We start from the raw sequence: 22,651 nt of genomic DNA on the forward strand, positions 1-22,651 counted from the left end.
TCGTTTTGACTAATTTATTACATCCCATGAGGCACAACAGCTTTGTCTATGAACCGTTTTCAATCAGAGCATTTCCATTCATGCAAACTGTACAAGTACCACTACCCACGACCTTTTCCACAGAAGAAAAAGTTCCTTTGTCAGGGAATGACAAGTCAGAGAGAAGCACAATTACCTTTACCAAAGCAAATTAGAATTCTAGCCAAAACATTGCAGCTCACAAAAACAAATAATTACACAAGATTTTTTTTTTAGCTTTTAAAACGGAAAATTGCATTTTTGCTAAAAGCTATCGGCAAAAAGTTATCTTGACGAGTGAAAATGTATGAAATTTTGTTTTGGGAAAACGCCAAAATTGCTGTTTGTTATCAAGAATTGCCCACATGTCGCATTTGATTGTCTCAAGATAAAGCTGTTAAAAGCTTTTAAAGAAGCAGCGTACAGCTAGTTTGGGTTGCATTACTTGGCCAGCCTTGTTGTTCTGATCTGTACTTTCCACACTCGCTTTGAGCGGTCTCGCTTCGGTTAAAATCTCGGCCCAGCTAAAAACTGTCATCCTGGTGTTTGGCAAGCAGGGCGAGGCATCGCGTGTGCCATCCCTCGGCTGGACGTTTTACCAGAAGACCCGTCAAACCAGAACTGGTGGCTTTTGTGAACGTTGAAAATCCCACGCTGTCTTTTGTGACGTAGGTACCGCCATCATGGGCCAAATCCCAAATTCCTGCCAACGCTTGTCAGGGGCACTGCATCAGTGGCACAGCTGTTGTTGCGATCAAGCAGCCATATATAATTCACACAAGTGATTGAATTTGAGTAATTCACACATTCAACGAGATATTCGCCAACCAGAAAACAAGAGCACCAACCACACTGCAAATCCCAGGCCGTTTCCCATAGCATGCGTGATCTGTATTTTGTTTGAAATTGATAAGCTGCATCTGCTTTTTGTACACCGCTCCTTTCCCATGCCATCTCCAGGCGCTGCATATCGTCATTGCCGGGCACCGAAGGGGGTTTGGCAATGACGCATGCTGAAAGGGAGTACTCAGTTTTCACTCTGGTTTTGTTTTTGTCCAGGTGATATCTCAGCCAACCTTTGAGCTTGGAAGCTGAAATTGCATTACAATAGTGAGCAAGTACTTTGTCAAAACGATATTTTTTGTTTTTTGATTAATAAATTAATTGATTAGTTACTTAATTATTATCGATTAATTAAGTACTTAATATATTTCCTTTCTCTTCTGGGCGTTATCTCAGGCACCTTTTGAGCTAGGATGCTGATATTTGGACATGACAATGACCAAGTGATTTGGCTGTAAAAGACCAAGTGATTTATTGATTAATCAATTAATCGAATAATTATTTAATTATTCGATTAATGACTTAATAAATAAATAAATAAGTTGCATATTCGGATGAAACGGTGGTGGTTCTTTAGGTATTCAGTTAGCCAATTGATTAATTATTTAATTATTTTATGATTTTTATTTATTTATTTTACATTAATCATTTATTTATTTCCTTTCTTTTCTGGGCATTATCTCAGGCACCTTTTGAGCTAGGAAGCTGATATTTGGACACAACAGTAACCAAGTGGTGGCTATAAAGGATATTTTTGATTAATCAATTAATCATTTATTAATTAATCAATTAATTATTTCGATTAATGCCTTATTTAATCGATTTTCAAAAGGTTACAGCTCCGGATGAAGCACTGGTGGTTTAGGTATGCTATTCAATTTATTAAGAAAATATTTTATGATCATTACTTATTGATTTTAATTATGCAATTAATCAATTATTGTAGACCTCTCCCTCCCAATACAGTCTGTATGTGCTGCATGGCAGTATTGCCGGGCGCTGAAGGCTCGATTGGGGTGAGGCGGAACTCCCAGAGACATTGAAATGAATCACTCAAGCATATGGATTGCTTTGCTTTGCAATTTTCATCCATTTCCTAAATCGCAAAATACTTCAAGAATCAAAATTAAAGGATTTGGCATCAAACGACGCATGATCTACGGACACGTCCAACAAAAATGTACGATTTGAGCTACACGATTCTGCAATTCTTAACTGACACATTTGATCTTGCATTTTCTGTCGTAAAACACCTCATCCTTTCTTCCCTGTCTCACGAAGAAGCAAGTGAATGGAAAAACAGCATTAAACCAACAGACCCTTATGGATTGTGGCAGTCATGGCAATCATTTTAAGAGGGTGGGAGAGGTGATTTGCAAAAATTATTTGCAACTTTAAAAGTCGATCTCAGCACTTCTCTGCAACGTGGATGAAATAGCAGGCATCGGAATCAGAGTGCTCAGGAAAGTAAGGCTCGAAGTCAGCGTAGATACTGTGCTTGCACATGCCTTTGAAGGCCTCTCGAAGAAGGGTTGTGAAGTCGTTGAGGCGGTGGGGGTAATACGACAGGCGGAATCTGCTGAGAGTTTCATTTTCTGGAGCACGAGTCAGCACATGATTATGAGACTGAGATCTGCGGTGGGGAAGGATTAAAGGAGTAAACATGCACGTTAAAAATCAGGTGAGGAGTCTGTTCACTCAGTTGCTGATATTGGTGCTCATATGTGTTGCTATGATGTCATGTTTGGTTATCGGATGCAGGCCACTTGCTTCCAAGCATGGTGGCAAATGGTTGACGTGCCTTGATTGCCAAAAAGGATTTTGAAATTGCTGACTTTGTTTTTGCTTTTCACAATTAACAACTTGGGGCCCAGCACCTTGAGCTGTGTGCACCAAAAGGGCCAACATTTCTGTGTGTTATGTTCATTGGTACCGTTCCTAATCTAAACCTGTTTGTTAATCATGTTAATGTCTGGCAGTTACTTTTTTACATCTTGTTGCCATGTTGACAAACATTCTTACAGCCTGGCTTTCTTTGGCGCTATAATTATGAAAATATTTGATTCCTTGGAATCAAATATTCAAAACAACTCGTAATCATACTATTTTTATTATTATTATTATTATTATTTTTGTATACAAGATCGAGGCTCGTAAAAGAGCGAACATTAATCACACAGAAAGACAAACCGACACATAAAACATATAACATCGGGAGCGGTAGACAAGATGGGGAGAGAGGGGGAAGGACACAAACACAACATTTGAGAGCAGGGACCGAGAGACATGGAGACATCGAGAGATCTGTGGGAGGGAGAGGTATTTGGGGGGGAGGCTTAAAACATATGGACACTGCCAGGACTTCCAGGAAAGAAGTTGGAATTTCAAACAAGGTGGATCTGGGGTGAATTAGCGGGGGTAGAAAAGATTAGCGGGGGAGGTATATACAAGAATACAAGACGCGTCGCTTCGCTGACGGAAATACCAATCTTTGCTGCGATGGCTAATCTATGGGGGGCCGGGGGGGGGGGGGATTTCGTAAAAAGTATTTCTGGTAGATCCTGCTCTCCGTGCAGGATAACTGGGAATATTTTCAAGAATCAAAATGTAGCTGTAACTGGGAATGTTCCTCCCGGGGCTGAAAGTATCCACGTCCATTTTGGTAAAGGATCTCAATGAAGGATCAAGTTAAGTTTTCTTGTTCTCAGAGTTTTGTTCCGAGGGCTCTTTCCAGGATCATCACTGAGCCCCGACAAACCTTCAATTGTAGCTTGTTTGTCATAATATTTCCAGGGATGGTTTGTAGGATCTCTGTGAGGTTCTTCTTTATCACTGGTTCAATTCTGGCACTCTTCAGCTTCCAATAATTCTTGAGATATTGATTGTTCTTGATTTCTGCATTATTTTGATCAAAATCACTGCACACTGCAACCTCAATTGGCAAGGCCTTTTCGTACTTCACCTCGTACGACATCTGGTTGCACTGCTTTCTTTTCTATGTTCACACTTTTGTTTTTTGTATACATCGTCGAGGCTCGTGAAAGAGCGAGTACACTGAACGGATCAGGACGTAACGGACAAAAACAGGATGCAAGGCACATATATGCACGGGGGGGTACAAGATGGACACAGAAGGGAAAACTGGAGAATGAGAATGAGAAGGAGGTATGTGGGGAGAGTTAACGAGGGGAGAAAAGATCATAGTTTTGGATTGGCGACGATCTGAGATGGTGGTGAACAGCTGTCAAGACCTGGAGGGAGGAATGAGATTGAAGAGGATGTGAAAGTTGATTCCACATGCAGGAAAAGAGGAACAAATGGATGGAGGTGACCAGTGATCCAGGATGTATGTAGTTTCACGAGAAGGGAATTGATGGTGGACCATGTGAGTCCTGCAGAAACTTGGGGTGGTGGGTGGGGGAGGAGGAAGGGGAAGGGACAAAGCATGGAAAGAGTAGAGTAGAGTGGAGGGTGCAAGACGAGATGGGACGTGATAGAAGACAGAGACCACCAATCTGTCTCCCATGGGGAGGTGATGTGCCCATATTCCAATAATCTTAATGGCCTTAGTTTCCACAGCGTCAAGCTGAGCAAGATGTGAGGCAGGGGAGCCAGCCCAGAGGGGAGAGCAGGACTCAATCAAGCTGCAGATGAAGGCCTTGTCTGTGGATAGGAGTTTAGGTGTGCTGAGGAAGGACTTCATATGACAGAGTATGCCAAGTGGACGGCTGGCTTTGGAGGCCAACGTTTAAATGTGGTTTGCCCAAGAAAGATCATGGCTGAGAGTGAGACCCAGGAATTTGAATGACTGAACTTACTGAAGAGGATTGTTAAAGTCGATATGAGTGTTTGCCAGAAGGTCCTTTCAGAGAGAGATAGTGAGAGTGAAATTTGTTGGGATTGAAAGTCATTGTTTTTCTCGTATTGCAGTTTTGAGTATGGCCTTGTTTAATTGTAGGTGGTCAATGGTTCCTTAACATCCTCTTTTGCATCCGATCTGTTCTGCCTCTTGGCCTCGTCGTTGTTGTTGTATAGCCTCGGACAGTTCTCTGGAACAAGTCCGCGGCACGGAGACAGCCGATATATCTCCCAGGAGCGACCCAGAGATCCCCCGCATCTAGAATGGTGCATCACCACCTTCACAAAGTCGGGGCCACGACAGAGTTAGAGAAAGCGGGAAAGAGCTGGTTCATGGAGACCGATCAGCACTCTGACTGTGACCGTGCTGCCCTGACAAATCCTGGCAGCAGGGAAGAATGGGGAAGATTTTGCCCCTGACCTGCGTTGGGGGGTACAACCACCGAGAAGAGGCGTCAGGCCTCTTTGTGTTAGGTTCTGTGATGATTCCTGTTAAGCTTGTTTGTTGTTGGTAGACAGTTACTCATGAACTCGAGGAATTTATCTTTGACTAAATGTTTTGGATTTTCTTCTGTAGCTTTGGTCCATTAATCGATATCCTCCACGCTTCATGTGCAATGTTCTGCATGGGAGTACGTCCTCTCTCCCCTCAGCATTGCAACTCCATGTTTAGTGTGTGTGTGTGTGTGTGTGTGTGTGTGTGTGTGTGTGTGTGTGTGTGTGTGTGTGTGTGTGTGTGTGTGTGTGTGTGTGTATATATATATATATGTTTATTGTGTGTGTGTGTGTGTATAAAATATATACACTCACGTCTAAAGGCCCATCAAAAATGGTGGGTGATAGAGCCTCGTGAGCATGCCAAAGTCTGAAGCCTCGGCCTTGCATCTGGTGTGCTTATATCTTCTTTATTAGACATCCTACAGACATCAATTAACACTTGTTCAACTCTGCGTGCATTGCACATCACATGCAGTGAATTTCACCTCCCTACACCTTGTATTTATCATCTAAAAAAAAAACCGCTTCTGTATAGTGCCCTTGAGGCTCGGTTTGCAAGTAACCGTCCACAATCCCAATAAAATAGAATTACTCTGATGGGAAATGTTTTTCGATTTTTTATTTTTTAAATCCTTAAAAATACCTTTGTGAACATGCTCGTGTTAATAGATAGACCTTTAAAACGCTACTCAAATCGTCCTTATGAAGGGGGACAGACAAATACACTATTATATAGGTAGATATTTTTGTCGCACCGCGGAGCGAAAGGGGGACTATGGTTTTCCCCTCCGTCCGTGTGTGTGTGTCCGTCCGTCCGTGCGTAAGCGAAGGACCGAATTCTAATTTGGTGTGTGGGTGCAACTAGGCATAAGGAAGAACGCTATTGAAAATTGGGTCGCCACGTCAAAATCCAAGATGGCCGCCGCCATGTATGTCTGAACCTTGAGTGGAATATCTTGAAAAATAAGCGAAGTACCAACTTCTAATCTGGTGTGTGGGTGTATCTAGGCATAAGGAAGAACGCTATTGAAAATTGGGTCGCCATGTCAAAATCCAAGATGGCCGCCGCCATGTATGTCTGAACCTTGAGCGGAATATCTTGAAAAATAAGCGAAGTACCAACTTCTAATCTGGTGTGGGTGTATCTACGCATAAGGAAGAACGCTATTGAAAATTGGGTCACCACGTCAAAATCCAAGATGGCCACCGCCATGTGTCTGAACCTTGAGCGGAATATCTTGAAAAACAAGCATTCTGAGTATTGCGCTGCAATACATGTCCCCTACCAAACTTCAAAGTGCCATAACTTTGTCAAAAATGATCGAATATGCAAATTTAGCACGGTTGATGCTGGTTTTCAAACTTGATCTGAGGTATGCTGAGACACGTGTGTCACGCCTCGCCTCGTTGATAAGCCCGCAAGGTCGCTCCGTGGAGCGGCCTGCACGTATTGCACTGTGTGAATTATATAAATTATTACCAACTCACGGTCTGAGGTACCAGCGATTCAAGAGATATCCATTTTTTTATGGCACATTGGAGAAGCCAATGCGAGGTTTCTTCTTCCTCAGCTTGTCACAACTCTGTCAAATGCGATCGAGTTAAAAAAGTCAGAATTTGACCAAATCTGTTTTATTCGTTTGTTAATATACCTCAGCTATTGACAAATCTTAAATTAGAATTTTATTTGAGGTTAAAATGACCGCGACAGGTCGTGTCCAACGATGCTTTCAGTCTGTACATGTGATAAATAATTAAATCCACACACTTGACGCCTCTTCTTCTTCATGCAATAACAACGTCTAGTTTCCAGACCGTACATCCAATCATCTTGACATTTTGCACACTTGTTACTCTTCATGACTTCTACTATAGTATGAAGTTTCACGTCGATCGATAAAGCGATTCAAGAGATATCCATTTTTAAAATATTTTCGTTTAATTAACGATATTTGCCAAAACACGTGAGCTATCGCAAATTCCAAAAGGACATTTTAGTAGACTGACATGCGGAACAGATCTGTGATGTTTCCCCTCGATTGGATCAAAAATGAGGGAGGGGCTCGGTTTTAAAAGTTCATGCTTAAAAACGTCATAACTCTGAAACCATGTGATGCATGACGTCATGCTCGCTGACTTTTTTGTTCGTCATGGGTATGCGATTCTGCCTGCAAAGTTTGGCCTCGATATGTTCAGCCGTTGCAGAGAAAAAGGGGTTTTCGTGTTTTCACGAAAAACAATATGGCGCCCGAACCACGTGACCTGTGACGTCATAATTACCATTAAAATATTCTACAGACCGAGTACCTCCTATGGTGAAAATTTGATCTCAATCGTTCCAATTATTGCAGAGAAAATCTTTTTTAAAGGAAATTAAAACTTAAAATGGCACTGAGTTAAGGATCATCAGAATTATCAGAATTCCCAAAATTCAAGTGCCATAACTTTGTCAAAAATGATCGAAACGTCGTGAGGTTCGAACTTGATCTGTAACTTATCATGAGGAAACCATGTGCCAAGTTTGAAATCATTAGCATTAGGAGTTTAGAAAAAATGCCCGGAAAACTGTTCTTTGCGTGACGGACTGACGGACTGACGGACGGAGGGACGGCGTGCAAACCTATAGTCCCCTCCGGTGTACACCGGTAGGGGACTAATAAGCGAAGTACCAACGTCTGATCTGGTGTGTGGGTGTATCTACGCATAAGGAAGAACGCTATTGAAAATTTGGTCACCACGTCAAAATCCAAGATGGCCGCCGCCATGTATGTCAACCTTGTGAGCGAAATATCTTGAAAAATAAGCGAAGTACCAACTTCTAATCTGGTGTGTGGGTGCATCTCGGCACAAGGAAGAACGCTATTGCAAATTGGGTCGCCACGTCAAAATCCAAGATGGCCGCCACCATATATATGTCTGAACCTTGTGAGCGAAATATCTTGAAATATGAACGAACTACTAACTTCTAATCTGGTGTGTGGGTGTATCTACGCATAAGGGAGAACGCTATTGAAAATTGGGTCGCCACGTCAAAATCCAAGATGGCCACCTTGCGTCTTCCACTTTGTCAACTCACATCACTTCACCGACGGGGGACCTAGGCGTAACACTTGTTTGTTTTGCTTTGAGATGTATTACGCTGTATAATGTTGTGTGCTCCTCCCATGTCCATCACTATTTCTAAAATATTCCTATTGCGTACCAACATTGTAAATAGCAGCAGTAATGTGAGCAATAAAAAACAGTGTGAAACTCAAGTTTGACCTCAAAGATGGCAGATAAACAAAGGCACATGATCTTGTGATGTCAAATGAGAAACCTCTATACCACAACAAAGCTCTTGATTGTCGGCCTTAACAAGAACACCAAAAGTGCCAATGCGGGGCTTCCCGTAATGGCATCTCTTCCATCGTCGCCTAAGAAATCTCGGCCACTCGGCACCTGCAATTCGAAGACGGAAGAAGTTGAGCGCTGGAGATTTCGTGTCAAGGATGCATGAGAGGCCTGCCTGGAATACCAGCTCACCTCATTTTTTCTTCACTGGATTCCTTTATGCTGTCAAGCTCAATGGTATAGTCCAGGGTCACCATGTGTGGCTTGCCGTTCACCCACAACACCGAGGTCGTTATGTCCTTCGTGAGATCACTCTGTGAAGGGAGGTACATGCTGAGTTGTGAAACTCGTGTTGGTAGACTCAACGAGTGCACATGTCAAATGTGCCGGAACAAACATTGCATCCGGGTATCTCCGACTTACGATAATGATACAACTAGAATACCTTGTAGTAGATGTTCTTGCCCTGTGGGGCATGCCCTGTGGCAAGAATGAAATCGTAGTTCCGGTGGTCAATGATCACGACCCCTCCTGGCCGTACCATTCCAACTATGTTTTTCAAAGCCAGATTGTGGGACATTTGATCTCCTGTGGGACAGCAACAAAGCCGAGTGGGATTTTATCTTCTCAGGTAGAGAAGTTTGTACATGTGTCATGTACAGGACAAGGACAGAGGGTGACTTCACGAAAGCTTTTCCTGAATCGCAAGCACATTCGGAGACAACTGATGACTTAACCGACAATATGGAATTTCAACCTGAGATCCCAGCATCTTGAGCTATGTGCTCAGGTGGGAGCACCACTGTATCATCAAACCCATTTTGTGCTTTTTCACCATAGGCATCGGGTAAAAAATATCAGTGAAATTTGTCCAATTTCGGTTGTCTCACTGAACGACGACTTCAATGAAGTGACAAACTAAGCGACTGAATTAAATTTTCCATGAATGTCGATGTGAAACAAGTGACGCAACTCACCTTTGAAATCAGGAAGATGAGCGAAGGAGTTTCCAAGGCAGATGACGGCATCAAATCCATCTCCAAACTTTTCAATATCGTGTTGCAAGGTCAGCCAGTTGGCTTCTTCAATTACTGGAGGCAACACAGATGCAAGTCTCTGATGAATGGACTGGAACTTTATTTCTTAAAAGTTAAGACTGAAGGTTTAACCTGAAGACTTCCCTTTGGGTTTGAGGTTTGCTGCTGCACGTACCCCATTTATCAAATGCTTGTTCCCTGCGGCGGCGCCAGCGTTCCTTGAGCGCATACTTCAGCATCTTGTCACTCGCATCCACGCTAGTCACCTGGAACCCTTCCTCCAGGAGCATGATTGAGTCCACCCTGTGGAATATGGACACACACAACCGCATATGGTGATAACAACCAATGACATACCACACACGCACGCACATTTTGTAGATTTAACCTGGTACTCATTTTGCTGACCAGAAGGATGGGTGGCTGAGTCAACCCACCTGGTGTTGTGTTAACGGAATGGCAGGAGCTCAAACTCAGGCACCCTAAGATCTTAAGTAGACACCGGCGTGGTGGTGGTCGCCGTCATCGTCCTTCCTCTCCTCCTCTAGGATTCAATTGCAAACTTGGCCCTCTGGTTGCATCATTACTGAGGCATGGCTGTGCCCCGATGCGATGCATATATGCAGTACCAGTGATCCTGATGCAGTGCCTCCCCCAGATGCAGTGCCAGGCCTTGGCATTAACATTTCACTCATGACGAAATGATAAATGTTCCAGAGTACAGTACACTGAACAAGTGCCAACCACTGGCCAAAAAAATGTTTACAATCACCAATTGACCTAATGTTTTGGTATGACCTTAGTTTTTGTGGGTGGGGGACTTTCCTGCTTGGGTGCCATACTACTATTTTTTCCATTGCCTTCAGGTTTTGAATATGGATTTTCCCAACGAGGAGAAGCTTTCGTTGCAAATCTATACAAGTTAATTAATTACTGTATGTCAGACAAACATTTGCTGGAATTAACGTGAAGTGACTAAATAAAAGTATCGGTCAACATTAAGTTTTTATTTTTATTTTATTTTTTATCCCGCTGACTTCCCACTATGCCTGGTGTTGGCTTAGCGGTTAGGGTGCCGGCTTGGGATCCTCGGATCCTGAGTTTGAATCCCGGTCGATCGTTGAATTAACGCCAGGTGGGTTGACTCAGCCTGTCATCCTTCGGAGGTCAGCAAATTGAGTACCAGCTCACTGGTAATTGGGCACTGCATCAGCGGCACAAACGCGCTTCCAGAAAAATGATGCAAACCAGCAGCCACAGGCTGCATACGAAACAACAACAACTGACTTCCCACTTAAAGGCAAACAGCAGTTGCATGATTGTCTACTGATCTGGAATTTGACATGTTGGACTGATAAAAAGAACATGTCCTTCAATTCTGGAAAACACAGTCACAACCTATCTCTTCATCAGTCAAACAAACCCACCCATGTATTTCCTTCATTCACTGGATGAGGTTCCATCGCTGGAACGCCACGTTCTCACCCTTGACCTCTGCTGTGCTGACCACAAACTGACCTGGTCAAGAAAGCCAGCCACAGACTGGACATCCACGGTCGATCCAAATATGTTCATGGAAAATCAGAGCTACTCAGTGTACGAGGCCTTTGTCCGTACCTCAAAGGAGTTCTGCTCTACATTATGGGCTGGCGCCCCAGCATCACACATGCCTTTCCTGGACTCTGGGATTTAAAGCTCTCAAAATTATTGGAATTTTCTGTGACAAAGCGAAAGAACAGGGTCTGTTGCTCTCACATTGCAGGCCTTTGAGCGGTCTAACCTGCACCAAGGCCAAATTACTAACCTACAGTGGGTGTTGCATCAGTGGCACAGCCGCGCCATCGGCTGATGATTCTACTCGCAGCCTCATGCTGCATACAAAAAAAAGAATAAGATGGTCTCTCCATTTTCTGCCATCTGTACTTCAACATTTCTCCTTCTGCTCCCTCTCAGTCCTCCAACCCTGTCCAGCAACTCCAGGATGTACGAGTTCTTCCAGTAACCCCCTCCTTGTTAAACTTACAAAATCAACACTTTGTGCCATCTCAACTTTTTGTCCCCCGTCGCACCGCGGAGCGAAAGGGGGACTATGGTTTTCCCCTCCGTCCACGTGTGCGTGCGTCCATCCATGCGTGCGTGCGGGCGAACGTGCGTCCGTGCATGCATGCGTGCGTGCGTAAAGGGTACCTCACACCAAAAAATGGTTTTTACGGACGTCCACGGATGTTCTTTCTATGGCAGCGTTGCGATTTTTTGAGCAAAATCGTGAACACCCGGGAGAGGATTTTGCTTGACCGTGACCGATTCACAGCGGTTTATTACGGTTTAGTACGGACTGCTACGGCTTCGTTGCGGATATACACGGCGGAGATACGGTGCCTCTCCGTTTGCTTGCGGTCCTTACGGTTCCCGGCCCAGAATATAAAAACGCCCCCCCCCCCCCCCCCCCGCTCTCCCCTCATTCTGCTGCTGACTTCCAAGGGGGCAAGACCTATCCAGGAGAGCCATGGACGGAGCACCCGCTGCCCAGAGAGCAAGGAGAGGGAGAATCCTTGCGGTTGGTTAAGATGGCCTTACGGAGTCTTACGGTGGTGTTACGGCAGTTGCGGAAGCGTTGAGGAAGCGTTGCGGTCTAGATTTCCGTAGCAGTGCCGTAATTGTCTTACGAGAGTTTTGGTCTGGACCAAAACTCTCGTAAGAAATTACGACCCCTCCCGGACGCTTAAGGATCCATACGAATGCTCCAGGAAGCGTTGAGGATGTCCCAGGTGCCACAAGGAATGCTCCCGGTTGTGCACGATTTTTTCGCCGTAAGGCCGCCGTAAACGTCGCAACGACCCCGTAAGGCCGCTGTGAGGGGGGTTTAAGCGAAGGACCGAATTCTAATTTGGTGTGTGGGTGCAACCCACGTCAAAATCCAAGATGGCCGCCGCCATGTATGTCTGAACCTTGTGAGCGGAATATCTAGAAAAATAAGCGAAGTACCAACTTCTAATATGGTGTGTGGGTGTATCTAGGCATACGGAAGAACGCTATTGAAAATTGGGTCGCCACGTCAAAATCCAAGATGGCCGCCACCATGTATATGTCTGAACATTGTGAGCGAAATATCTTGAAAAATAAACGAACTACTAACTTCTAATCTGGTGTGTGGGTGTATCTACGCATAAGGGAGAACGCTATTGAAAATTGGGTCGCCACGTCAAAATCCAAGATGGCCGACTTGCGTCTTCCACTTTGTCAACTCACATAACTTCAACGACGGGGGGCCTAGGCGTAACACTTGTTATTATGATTATTTTCTCCCGTTGCACCTTCTTGAGGCTGTTTAATCCCACCCTTCCCTCCTGGACTTCCAGCATGCGCTACATTACCATCTCGTCTCACCACCACCATCCCCTCCATTAGCTCCTGTGATCTTTTTTTTACCCCCATTAACCCAGCTTAATCTAAACCAACCGTCCTACCTGCAGATTCCTGGTTTTCCTTTCCTCTGTCAACTTTTCCCACTTATTTACTCCCCTATCTACCGATTATATCCAAATAAAATGTGTCCCCACTATTGTTAGTTACCCTTTCACCCTGTCTTCCTGCTCCTCCATTACCCTTGATTTTGTCAGGGAAAACCAAACAAAAAGATTTTGCCAACAAAGGAAATAAAATCTAAGCAACCTGAATAACCTCGTGTGTTGTGAAACTTGTCACCGGCACCACGTGCAGCAGGATATAATTTAACAAATTCCCACGAAAGCCCATCGGTTCGCAAATTACCCAATTACAAACTTTAATTGGCAAGCAGTATTGCGGCTAATTCTGCAATATTTTCAGAACAATTAAAATAAAAATTTAAGCTTCGTGAAGTTTTTACCAGCTTTAGGGGGGCTTTATTTGTTTTTTTTCATATACAAAGCTCGTGGATGAGCCAGGCCATAAAACGGATCAGGACCTAACGGAACAGAAGAAAGAGGTTGGGCAGGTGGAACACACTAACAGTAGGGTTGAGGCTTGAGGGACACGATAGAGGGAAAGTTGGACAAATAAGGGATGTGGAGTAGAATGAGGGGTAGAGGAGGACACATGGGTTGAACAAGATGGATACGGAAGGACCTAAAACGGCACTCTTTGACGGGGGGAGGGTGGGGGGGGGGGCAATTATTAGATCCCTTTAGATCCCTTTAGCCGTTCCCAAGTTATAGACCTATTACAGATTTGACCATTGACCTTTGACCCCAAATTCTAATCACTTAATCTTTACAATATTATACATACGTGCACCAAGTTTGAATTATATCACTTTTTTTTTTTTTTTTTTTTTTTTTTGTATACAAGATCGAGGCTCGTGAAAGAGCAAACATTAATCACACAAAAAGACAAACCGACACACAAAACACAAAAAACAAGGGGAGCGGCAGACAAGATGGGGAGAGAGGGGGGAGGACACAAAAGAGAGGGGGAAGAAGGGGAAGGACACAAACACAACATTTGAGAGCAGGGACATCGGGAGGACTTGGGGGGAGGTGGGAGAGGATTAAAACATATGAACACTGCAAGGACTCTGGGGTGAATTACCGGGGGTAGAAAAGATCAAGGTTTTCGATGGAGGAAGATAAGAGATGGTGGTGAACAGCTGTTTTAAAGACCTGGAGGGAGGAGTGGGATTGAAGGGAGTGGGGGAGTTTGTTCCAGAGGCGGGAGAAAAGGGGAATGAAAGAGTGAAGGTGAGCAGAGAGCCTAGACTTTGGCAGTTTAACCATAAGAGGGTTGCAGGCAGATCTTGTGCGACCTGAAGGAATATTGGGGGGACAGAGCACAGAGAGAGCTGGGGGAGCAAGGCTGGAGAGGAGTCGGTAGAAGACAGAAAGACCACCAACCTGCCTGCGGTGAGTGAGTGAAAGGCCCTCAGCGTTGACTACATCGCAGGAGATTCCAGTGATTCTGAAAGCTTTGGTTTCAACAGCGTGAAGCCGAGCTAGGTGTGAGGCAGGAGCACCAGCCCAGAGGGGGGAACAGTATTCCATTGAGCTGTGGATGAAAGCCTTGTATGTGGTGAGGAGCTCAGGTGTGCCAAGGAAGGACTTCGCACGACGGAGGATGCCCAGTCGGCGACTGGCTTTGGAGGCCAGCTTGGAAATGTGGTTTTCCCAAGAAAGATCATGGCAGATAGTGAGACCCAAGTGAGACCCAAAGACTTCAGCCGCTCCCAAGTTACAGACCTATTACAGATTTGACCTTTGACCCCAAAGTCTAACAGGTTAATCTTTACATCATTATACATACATGTGCCAAGTTTGAATTGGATCACTTCAGCCGTTCCCAAGTTATTGGCCTATTACAGACTTTGACCTTTGACCCCAAAATCTAAGCACTTGATCTTTACATCATTCAAGCATCATCCTCCCTGTCTGGATCCTCCATGTCCATTAAAAATCCGATGGTAACTTCTTGTATCCGGATCCTCCTTGTCCACTAAAAATCCTATGGTAACTTCTTGTATCCGCATCCTCCCTGTCCATTAAAAATCCGATGGTAACTTCTTGCATCCGGATCCTCCCTGTCCATTAAAAATCCTATGCTAACTTCTTGCATCCGGATCCTCCCTGTCCATTAAAAATCAAATGGTAACTTCTTGCATCCGTTTCCTCCCTGTCCATTAAAAATCCAATGGTAACTTCTTGCATCCGGATCCTCCCTGTCCATTAAAAATCCAATGGTAACTTCTTGCATCCGGATCCTCCCTGTCCATTAAAAATCCTATGGTAACTTCTTGTATCCGGATCCTCCTTGTCCACTAAAAATCCTATGGTAACTTCTTGTATCCGCATCCTCCCTGTCCATTAAAAATCCGATGGTAACTTCTTGCATCCGGATCCTCCCTGTCCATTAAAAATCCTATGCTAACTTCTTGCATCCGGATCCTCCCTGTCCATTAAAAATCAAATGGTAACTTCTTGCATCCGTTTCCTCCCTGTCCATTAAAAATCCAATGGTAACTTCTTGCATCCGGATCCTCCCTGTCCATTAAAAATCCAATGGTAACTTCTTGCATCCGGATCCTCCCTGTCCATTAAAAATCCTATGGTAACTTCTTGCATCCGGATCCTCCCTGTCCATTAAAAATCCTCTGGTAACTTCTTGTATCCGGATCCTCCCTGTCCATTAAAAATCCCATGGTAACTTCTTGTATCCGGATCCTCCCTGTCCATTAAAAATCCTCTGGTAACTTCTTGTATCCGGATCCTCCCTGTCCATTAAAAATCCTGTGGTATAACATCTTGTATCCGGATCCTCCCTGTCCATTAAAAATCCTATGGTAACTTGTATCCAAATCCTCCCTGTCCATTAAAAATCCGATGGTAACTTCTTGTATCCGGATTCTCCCTGTCCTTTAAAAATGGTACAGTAACTTCTTGTATCCGGATCCTCCATGTCCATTAAAAATGGTATGGTAACTTCTTGTATCCGGATCCTCCCTGCCCATTAAAAATCCTATGGTAACTTCTTGTATCCGGATTCTCCCTGTCCATTAAAAATCCAATGGTAACTTCTTGTATCCGGATCCTCCCTGCCCATTAAAAATCCTATGGTAACTTCTTGTATCCGGATTCTCCCTGTCCATTAAAAATCCAATGGTAACTTCTTGTATCCGGATCCTCCCTGTCCATTAAAAATCCTATGGTAACTTCTTGTATCCGAATCCTCCCTGTCCATTAAAAATCCTATGGTAACTTCTTGTATCCGGATCCTCCCTGTCCATTAAAAATGGTATGGTAACTTCTTGTATCCGGATCCTCCCTGTCCATTAAAAATCCTATGGTAACTTCTTGTATCCGGATCCTCCCTGTCCATTAAAAATCCTATGGTAACTTCTTGTATCCGGATCCTCCCTGTCCATTAAAAATGGTATGGTAACTTCTTGTATCCGGATCATCCCTGTCCATTAAAAATGGTATGGTAACTTCTTGTATCCAGATCCTCCCTGTCCATTAAAAATGGTATGGTAACTTCTTGTATCCGGATCCTCCCTGTCCATTAAAAATCCTATGGTATACCTTCTTGTATCCGGATCCTCCCTGTCCACTAAAAATCCTATGGTAACTTCTTGTATCCGGATCTTCCTTGTCCATTAAAAATCCTATGGTAACTTCTTGTATCCGGATCCTCCCTGTCCTTTAAAAATCCTATGGTAACTTCTTGTATCCGGATCCTTCTTGTCCACTAAAAATCCTATGGTAACTTCTTGTATCCGGATCCATAACTCTTTGGGATTTCCTGCTCACAGACAAATAAACAGACAGAGGTGAAAACATCACCTCCGTCCACCTTCAGGTGCGGAGGTAAAGCTTGTTTTGCTGTATTTGGGGCCATCAGGACGAGCTAAGGGTACTTCATGCGCACTCTCCCCTAAGTTATCCAGCCTGGGTTCGAATCCCGATTGGGCTATAAAATGTCATCCTGGTGATTCATCAATGTGTGTGCCATCCCTCGGGTGGACGTCGCCGGATTAGTTGGTGGACGTTGAAGATCCAATGGTGTCTTTCGTGTAGAGTAGGCGATCTATCGCCGCCACCATAAACAAATTTCAAATTCCTTCTCCTCTCGTCGAGTATCTCGTGTCGGAGTGATGACCCGGACATGATTTTAAACCTCGAGCCAAGGAAACCCGATTCGACTATTAAACAACGTGAAGAAGATAAACTTCGGTATTCATTATAAACATGCCCATGGACACGTCACCATCCCCATGCCACTACCAGGGCGACCATACGTCCGGTTTTCCCCGGACATGTCCTCCTTTTCGTTCCTCAAAAGGTAAATCTCCGTCCGTCCGGGTTTTTATAAAGATGTAAAAATGGGATTTTGCAGTTTAAGATTTGGGATATTTTTTATTTTTACCTGATTTAAACGTGGATATTTCTTTGTACATTTCTTTCCATTGGATAAATGCGCTTACGTAATGTTTGGACCAGGATAGCTCGGTACAAGTATGTACTACTCCGTCATGGCGTAATGGACGTGCTCGAATATCGACACTCACAGCCACTGGACGAGACAAAGGAAAGGAACAACTTGACTGTTGAGTTGCTGCAAAGGATTCCACTAGTACAGTACAAGTTCAGACAAGCTTCTTGCGAAGACTTCCATGCCTTCTTGAAGATGGCAATCAACCAATCCTGAGGAAGATGCGATTGACAGATAAGTTTTCAGGGGTTCACCGAGAAGAAGAGGGCGGAAGAAGGACTGATGAAAGGACTCAGAACAGTCTATATGTAAGGAAGTAACATTGAAATTTGAATAATAATTAAAACGGCGAACAGTGATGCAGGGGCCTAAGCCATGACGTCATCAATTTTGTTTTGTTTTACATTGCTCGGCCAAGTGACCGATCAAAAAGATATTTCATATTCAAGTTCCTATTGTTGTGTAGACTCGAGACGACACAAAATATGTTTTGTGTTAATCGGACAATTGTTTTTTGTTTTTTTACCTCAACGTGGCTGGCAAACCGCTTCACCAATGACGTCATCTTCAACAAAACTTTTGAACCATGGGTAGATGAGCACAACCTGACAAGTATTGAATCGATAGTATTTGCGGTTTATCAGAGAAAGCTTTTTAAAGTTTTCGTTTAAATCCAATCTGGTTGCCATGGTGATTGCAAAATCAAAATTCTGGGAAAAAATGGCATTAACTCCACTTCGCCCCAACATAACTGAGGTTACAACCTAATCGGAGCAGCATTTCTGGAGAAATAAGTTATGTCAACATGGAGAAGGACTCAAAGATGACGTCACCTATGACGTCATCCATATTTATCAGTTGTGTTTTCTTTTTCATTGCCAGACCACGTGACTGATCAAAACAAGTTGTTTTTGATGAGTGGATGCTACAAAAAATGTTTCGTGTTAATCGGAGAATTTTGTTTTTAACCCAAGGTAACTGCTATACCGCTTCACAGATGACATAATCTTGAACAACTTTTTTTTTATTGAGCCTGGTGTTGGTTAGGGTGCTGGCTTGGGATCCTAGGATCCTGGGTTCGAATCCTGGTCGATCCGAATCCCGGAAATATTAACGCCAGGGGGTTGACTCAGCCTCTCATCCTTCCGAGGTCGACAAATTGAGTACCAGCTCACTGGTAACTTTAACCATTCTGGTAACATAACACTGGTAACTTACTGGTAACCAATGGTCCCAACATTCTTGGAAAGATTCAGCTTAATTGTAGCAACAGTGCCGACGCTAAAGCTTCCACAAAATTTCCACAAAATTTTGTGTACACACACACAAAAATGAGTTGGTCGATACCGAAACAGATATCATACATGACAAATTATTCTTTTTGTCCTCTGTGTCCTCTTTTTTGAAATTCAAATATGGTAACTCTATCACTATACGGTCACCCTCACCATTCCATCGACAATGCCACCATCCCCATGTGACGACATTGTCACCCACACCGTGCTATCTACAATGCCACCATCCGCGTGTGAGTACATTGTCACCCTCGCCGAGCCATCTACAATGCCACCATCCCCATGTGACTACTTTGTCACCCTCACCATACCATCTACAATGCCACCATCCCCGTGCCATCTACAATGCCACCATCCTTGTGCCATCTACAATGCCACCATCCCCGTGCCATCTACAATGCCACCATCCCCGTGCCATCTACAATGCCACCATCCCCGTGACATTTACAATGCCACCATCCGCGTGCCATCTACAATGCCACCATCCCCGTGCCATCTACATTGCCACCATCCCCGTGCCATCTACAATGCCACCATCCCCGTGCCATCTACATTGCCACCATCCCCGTGCCATCTACAATGCCACCATCCCCGTGCCATATACAATGCCACCATCCCCGTGCCATCTACATTGCCACCATCCTCGTGCCATCTACAATGCCACCATCCCCGTGCCATCTACAATGCCACCATCGCCGTGCCATCTACAATGCCACCATCCCTGTGCCATTTACAATGCCACCATCCCCGTGCCATCTACAATGCCACCAACCCCGTGCCATCTACAATGCCACCAGCCCCGTGCCATCTACAATGCCACTATCCCCGTGGCATCTACAATGCCACCATCCCCGTGCCATCTACAATTCCACCATCCCCGTGCCATCTACAATGCCACCATCCCCGTGCCATCTAAAATGCCACCATCCCCGTGCCATCTAAAATGCCACCATCCCCGTGCCATCTACAATGCCACCATCCCAGTGCCATCTACAATGCCACCATCCCCGTGCCATCTACAATGCCACCATCCCCGTGCCATCTAAAATGCCACCAGCCCCGTGCCATCTACAATGCCACCATCCCCGTGCCATCTACAATGCCACCAGCCCCGTGCCATCTACAATGCCACCAGCCCGTGCCATCTACATTGCCACCATCCCCGTGCCATCTACAATGCCACCAGCCCCGTGCCATCTACAATGCCACCATCCCCGTGCCATCTACAATGCCACCATCCCCGTGCCATCTAAAATGCCACCAGCCCCGTGCCATCTACAATGCCACCATCCCCGTGCCATCTACAATGCCACCAGCCCCGTGCCATCTACAATGCCACCAGCCCGTGCCATCTACATTGCCACCATCCCCGTGCCATCTACAATGCCACCATCCCCAAGTCACCAGTTAATGGCCCTCTCCAAGCATACTGTGAGCAATGCCACCATCGGCTGTTCCCGTGCGGATTCCTTACCCGGTCCCGCAGGCCACGTCCAGCACGGTCGTGCACCCGCGCGCGTGCAGCAGCGCCACGAGCCACTGTCGGTACGCGTCGGTGCGCGCGCGCGCGTCCCCGATGTACTTGTGCCAGACGCGCGCGGCCCGTCCGTCCGCGTACTGATCGGGTAGTCCCTCCGCGGGTACACCGAGGGAGCGTGTCCGGTACACGCTGTCCACCATGGCACGGATTCGAACTTGTGCTGGTTATATAACAACTGCAGGGCGTCCCGTCGATTCTGATTTCAGGATTTCCAACTTTACTCCAAACTAACCCCGAACCACAAACTGCTTTCCCAATACTTATTTCTTCCTTTGTGGAAGAGCAGACAGCGCTCGGATTTGCAATAAACTCAGCCGCTGATCCCCGCTTGATGTTTATACTCCGGCGGAGCTACGAAGGGGGCGTGGCGAGCCTATGACGTCGTGGCGAATGGGGCGGGGAGATCCGCCCCTCTCGTGGGCAAATCGGTATGCAGAGCAAGAGGGAGGTTGAATGTGAATAATTATGTGATCTGATGTAAAGACCGAAGCGGAGTTTACAAAAGGTGATTTCTTATGGGCACCACCCTGGTTGGAGACGCAAAACATGTGGTTAAAATGATGATTTTCCTGATCCATTAGCACAAAAATAAACTACAGGGTATCAAAGGGAAGCGCAAAGCGCCCCTCCCTTTATATGAGGAATAGTTTCTCTATATGCAGCTTTAGGCCTCAGTCATACCGGATCGTACGATTTCTGGATCGTGCGAGTGGCGGCAATCTGGCCGAGGTACGACCAATCGTCAATGTTTGCTCCGCTCTCCATTTGCGATCACAAACAGCGATTGGTCTTAGGGGTCATCGTACGATTGGTGGTACGCGTGGTTGCGCGATCACCAACGATTGGAGAAGATCGATCGCAAGATCAATCGTAGGTAATCGTGCGAATAGTGGTGGCGATCAGCGACCAATCGTACGGTCAAACATGGGGACTGGAAATGCGTTCCTCGGCTTTTACTGGACGAAATCGGCTGCAAATTTCAGAAGTTAATGCTTTGTACATTGAGGTTATATGTTCCAAATTTCAGCAACGTCCGTTTGTTCATTCTTGAGTTTTATTTAGAAACCCCCCGAAATCACGTTCCCCACTAACATTTTTGCGTTACTCCGTTTCACTTTCGTTGTTGCCACGTTTTGCTCTAACGTCTTATGAACATTGAAATGTTGAGTTTTGTTTACGTTTCCACAACGTTTATCGTGACGTTATGATATCGTTATTATAACTTTGCAGCAACGTTTTATAACGCCATTGCAGGTGCGTTTACACAACCTTTACAGGAACATTTACACAACTTTGCGGGAACGTTCAAACGTTGGGTTTTGCTGACGTTTCCACAACGTTTTAGTTTATCATGACGTTGCAGTAAAGTTACTATAACTTTGTAGCAACGTTTTATAACCGCATTGCAGGGACATTTACGTAACGTTTTATAACCGCAGGGACATCACAATTGCAGGGACATTTACATCATGTTTTTGTTTCATAACTTTATGGTTTAACATTCAGATATCAATAAAAACAGGACACTGAGATTTTGTTTGTGACATTTATTTTGTAGTTGTTTTTTTGTGTTTGTGTGAAAAATGAAGAATTTAAATTTGATAATTGTAATTTGAAAGCAGGTCGGCTGGGCAGGTCGATGCTGTTCTTCACAAATCACCATCATTCTCACACCTGTAGTCCACCTGCACTGCATCAACTACACACCTGAAGCAGTCGACATCTGAAAAAAAAACAAAATCAATGAAAGTGCTTTTTAAATTATCAAGAGGGGAGAGAATAATCATTCTTCATAGTTATCGAAAACATGTATTCCCCTTTATTTGAAGCATATATGAAAGGTCATAGTTATACAAAACATGTATTACCCTTTATTTGAAGCATATATGAAAGGTCATAGTTATCCAAAACATGTATTACCCTTTATTTGAAGCATATATGAAAGGTCATAATTATCCAAAACATGTATTACCCTTTATTTGAAGCATATATGAAAGGTCATAGTTATACAAAACATGTATTACCCTTTATTTGAAGCATATATGAAGGGTCATAGTTATCCAAAACATGGATTACCCTTTATTTGAAGCATATATGAAGGGTCATAGTTATCCAAAACATGGATTACCCTTTATTTGAAGCATATATGAAAGGTCATAATTATCCAAAACATGTATTACCCTTTATTTGAAGCATATATGAAAGGTCATAGTTATCCAAAACATGGATTACCCTTTATTTGAAGCATATATGAAAGGTCATAATTATCC

At 44.4% G+C, this 22,651-nt stretch overlaps 1 protein-coding gene across 1 annotated transcript; it reads right to left on the minus strand.

The window, feature by feature from the left end:
• GNMT (glycine N-methyltransferase) lies at positions 1-20,731 on the minus strand. The gene is made up of 6 exons (XM_068098726.2): positions 20,316-20,731; positions 9,763-9,890; positions 9,528-9,641; positions 8,996-9,138; positions 8,743-8,864; positions 1-2,494 (listed from the first exon to the last, which is right to left on the minus strand). Exons 1-6 carry the CDS (start codon positions 20,519-20,521, stop codon positions 2,269-2,271), a joined length of 939 nt encoding a protein of 312 aa, XP_067954827.2. The 5' UTR covers positions 20,522-20,731; the 3' UTR covers positions 1-2,268.
• Positions 20,732-22,651: the final 1,920 nt, after the last annotated feature.

This window comes from Myxine glutinosa, chromosome 1 (assembly GCF_964187855.1).
Source record: "Myxine glutinosa chromosome 1, kmMyxGlut1.1, whole genome shotgun sequence".
In the NCBI taxonomy this organism is placed as follows: Eukaryota; Metazoa; Chordata; class Myxini; order Myxiniformes; family Myxinidae; genus Myxine; species Myxine glutinosa.

Coding starts and splice junctions, on each gene's coding strand:
- GNMT (XM_068098726.2), bottom strand. CDS start 20,521: ATGGTGGACAGCGTGTACCGGACACGCTCCCTCGGTGTACCCGCGGAG. Junction 8,865..8,995: donor GCAAGAACATCTACTACAAG/GTATTCTAGTTG, acceptor CTCCCTTCACAG/AGTGATCTCACGAAGGACAT. Junction 2,495..8,742: donor TCCAGTGAAGAAAAAATGAG/GTGAGCTGGTAT, acceptor TCCCCACCGCAG/ATCTCAGTCTCATAATCATG.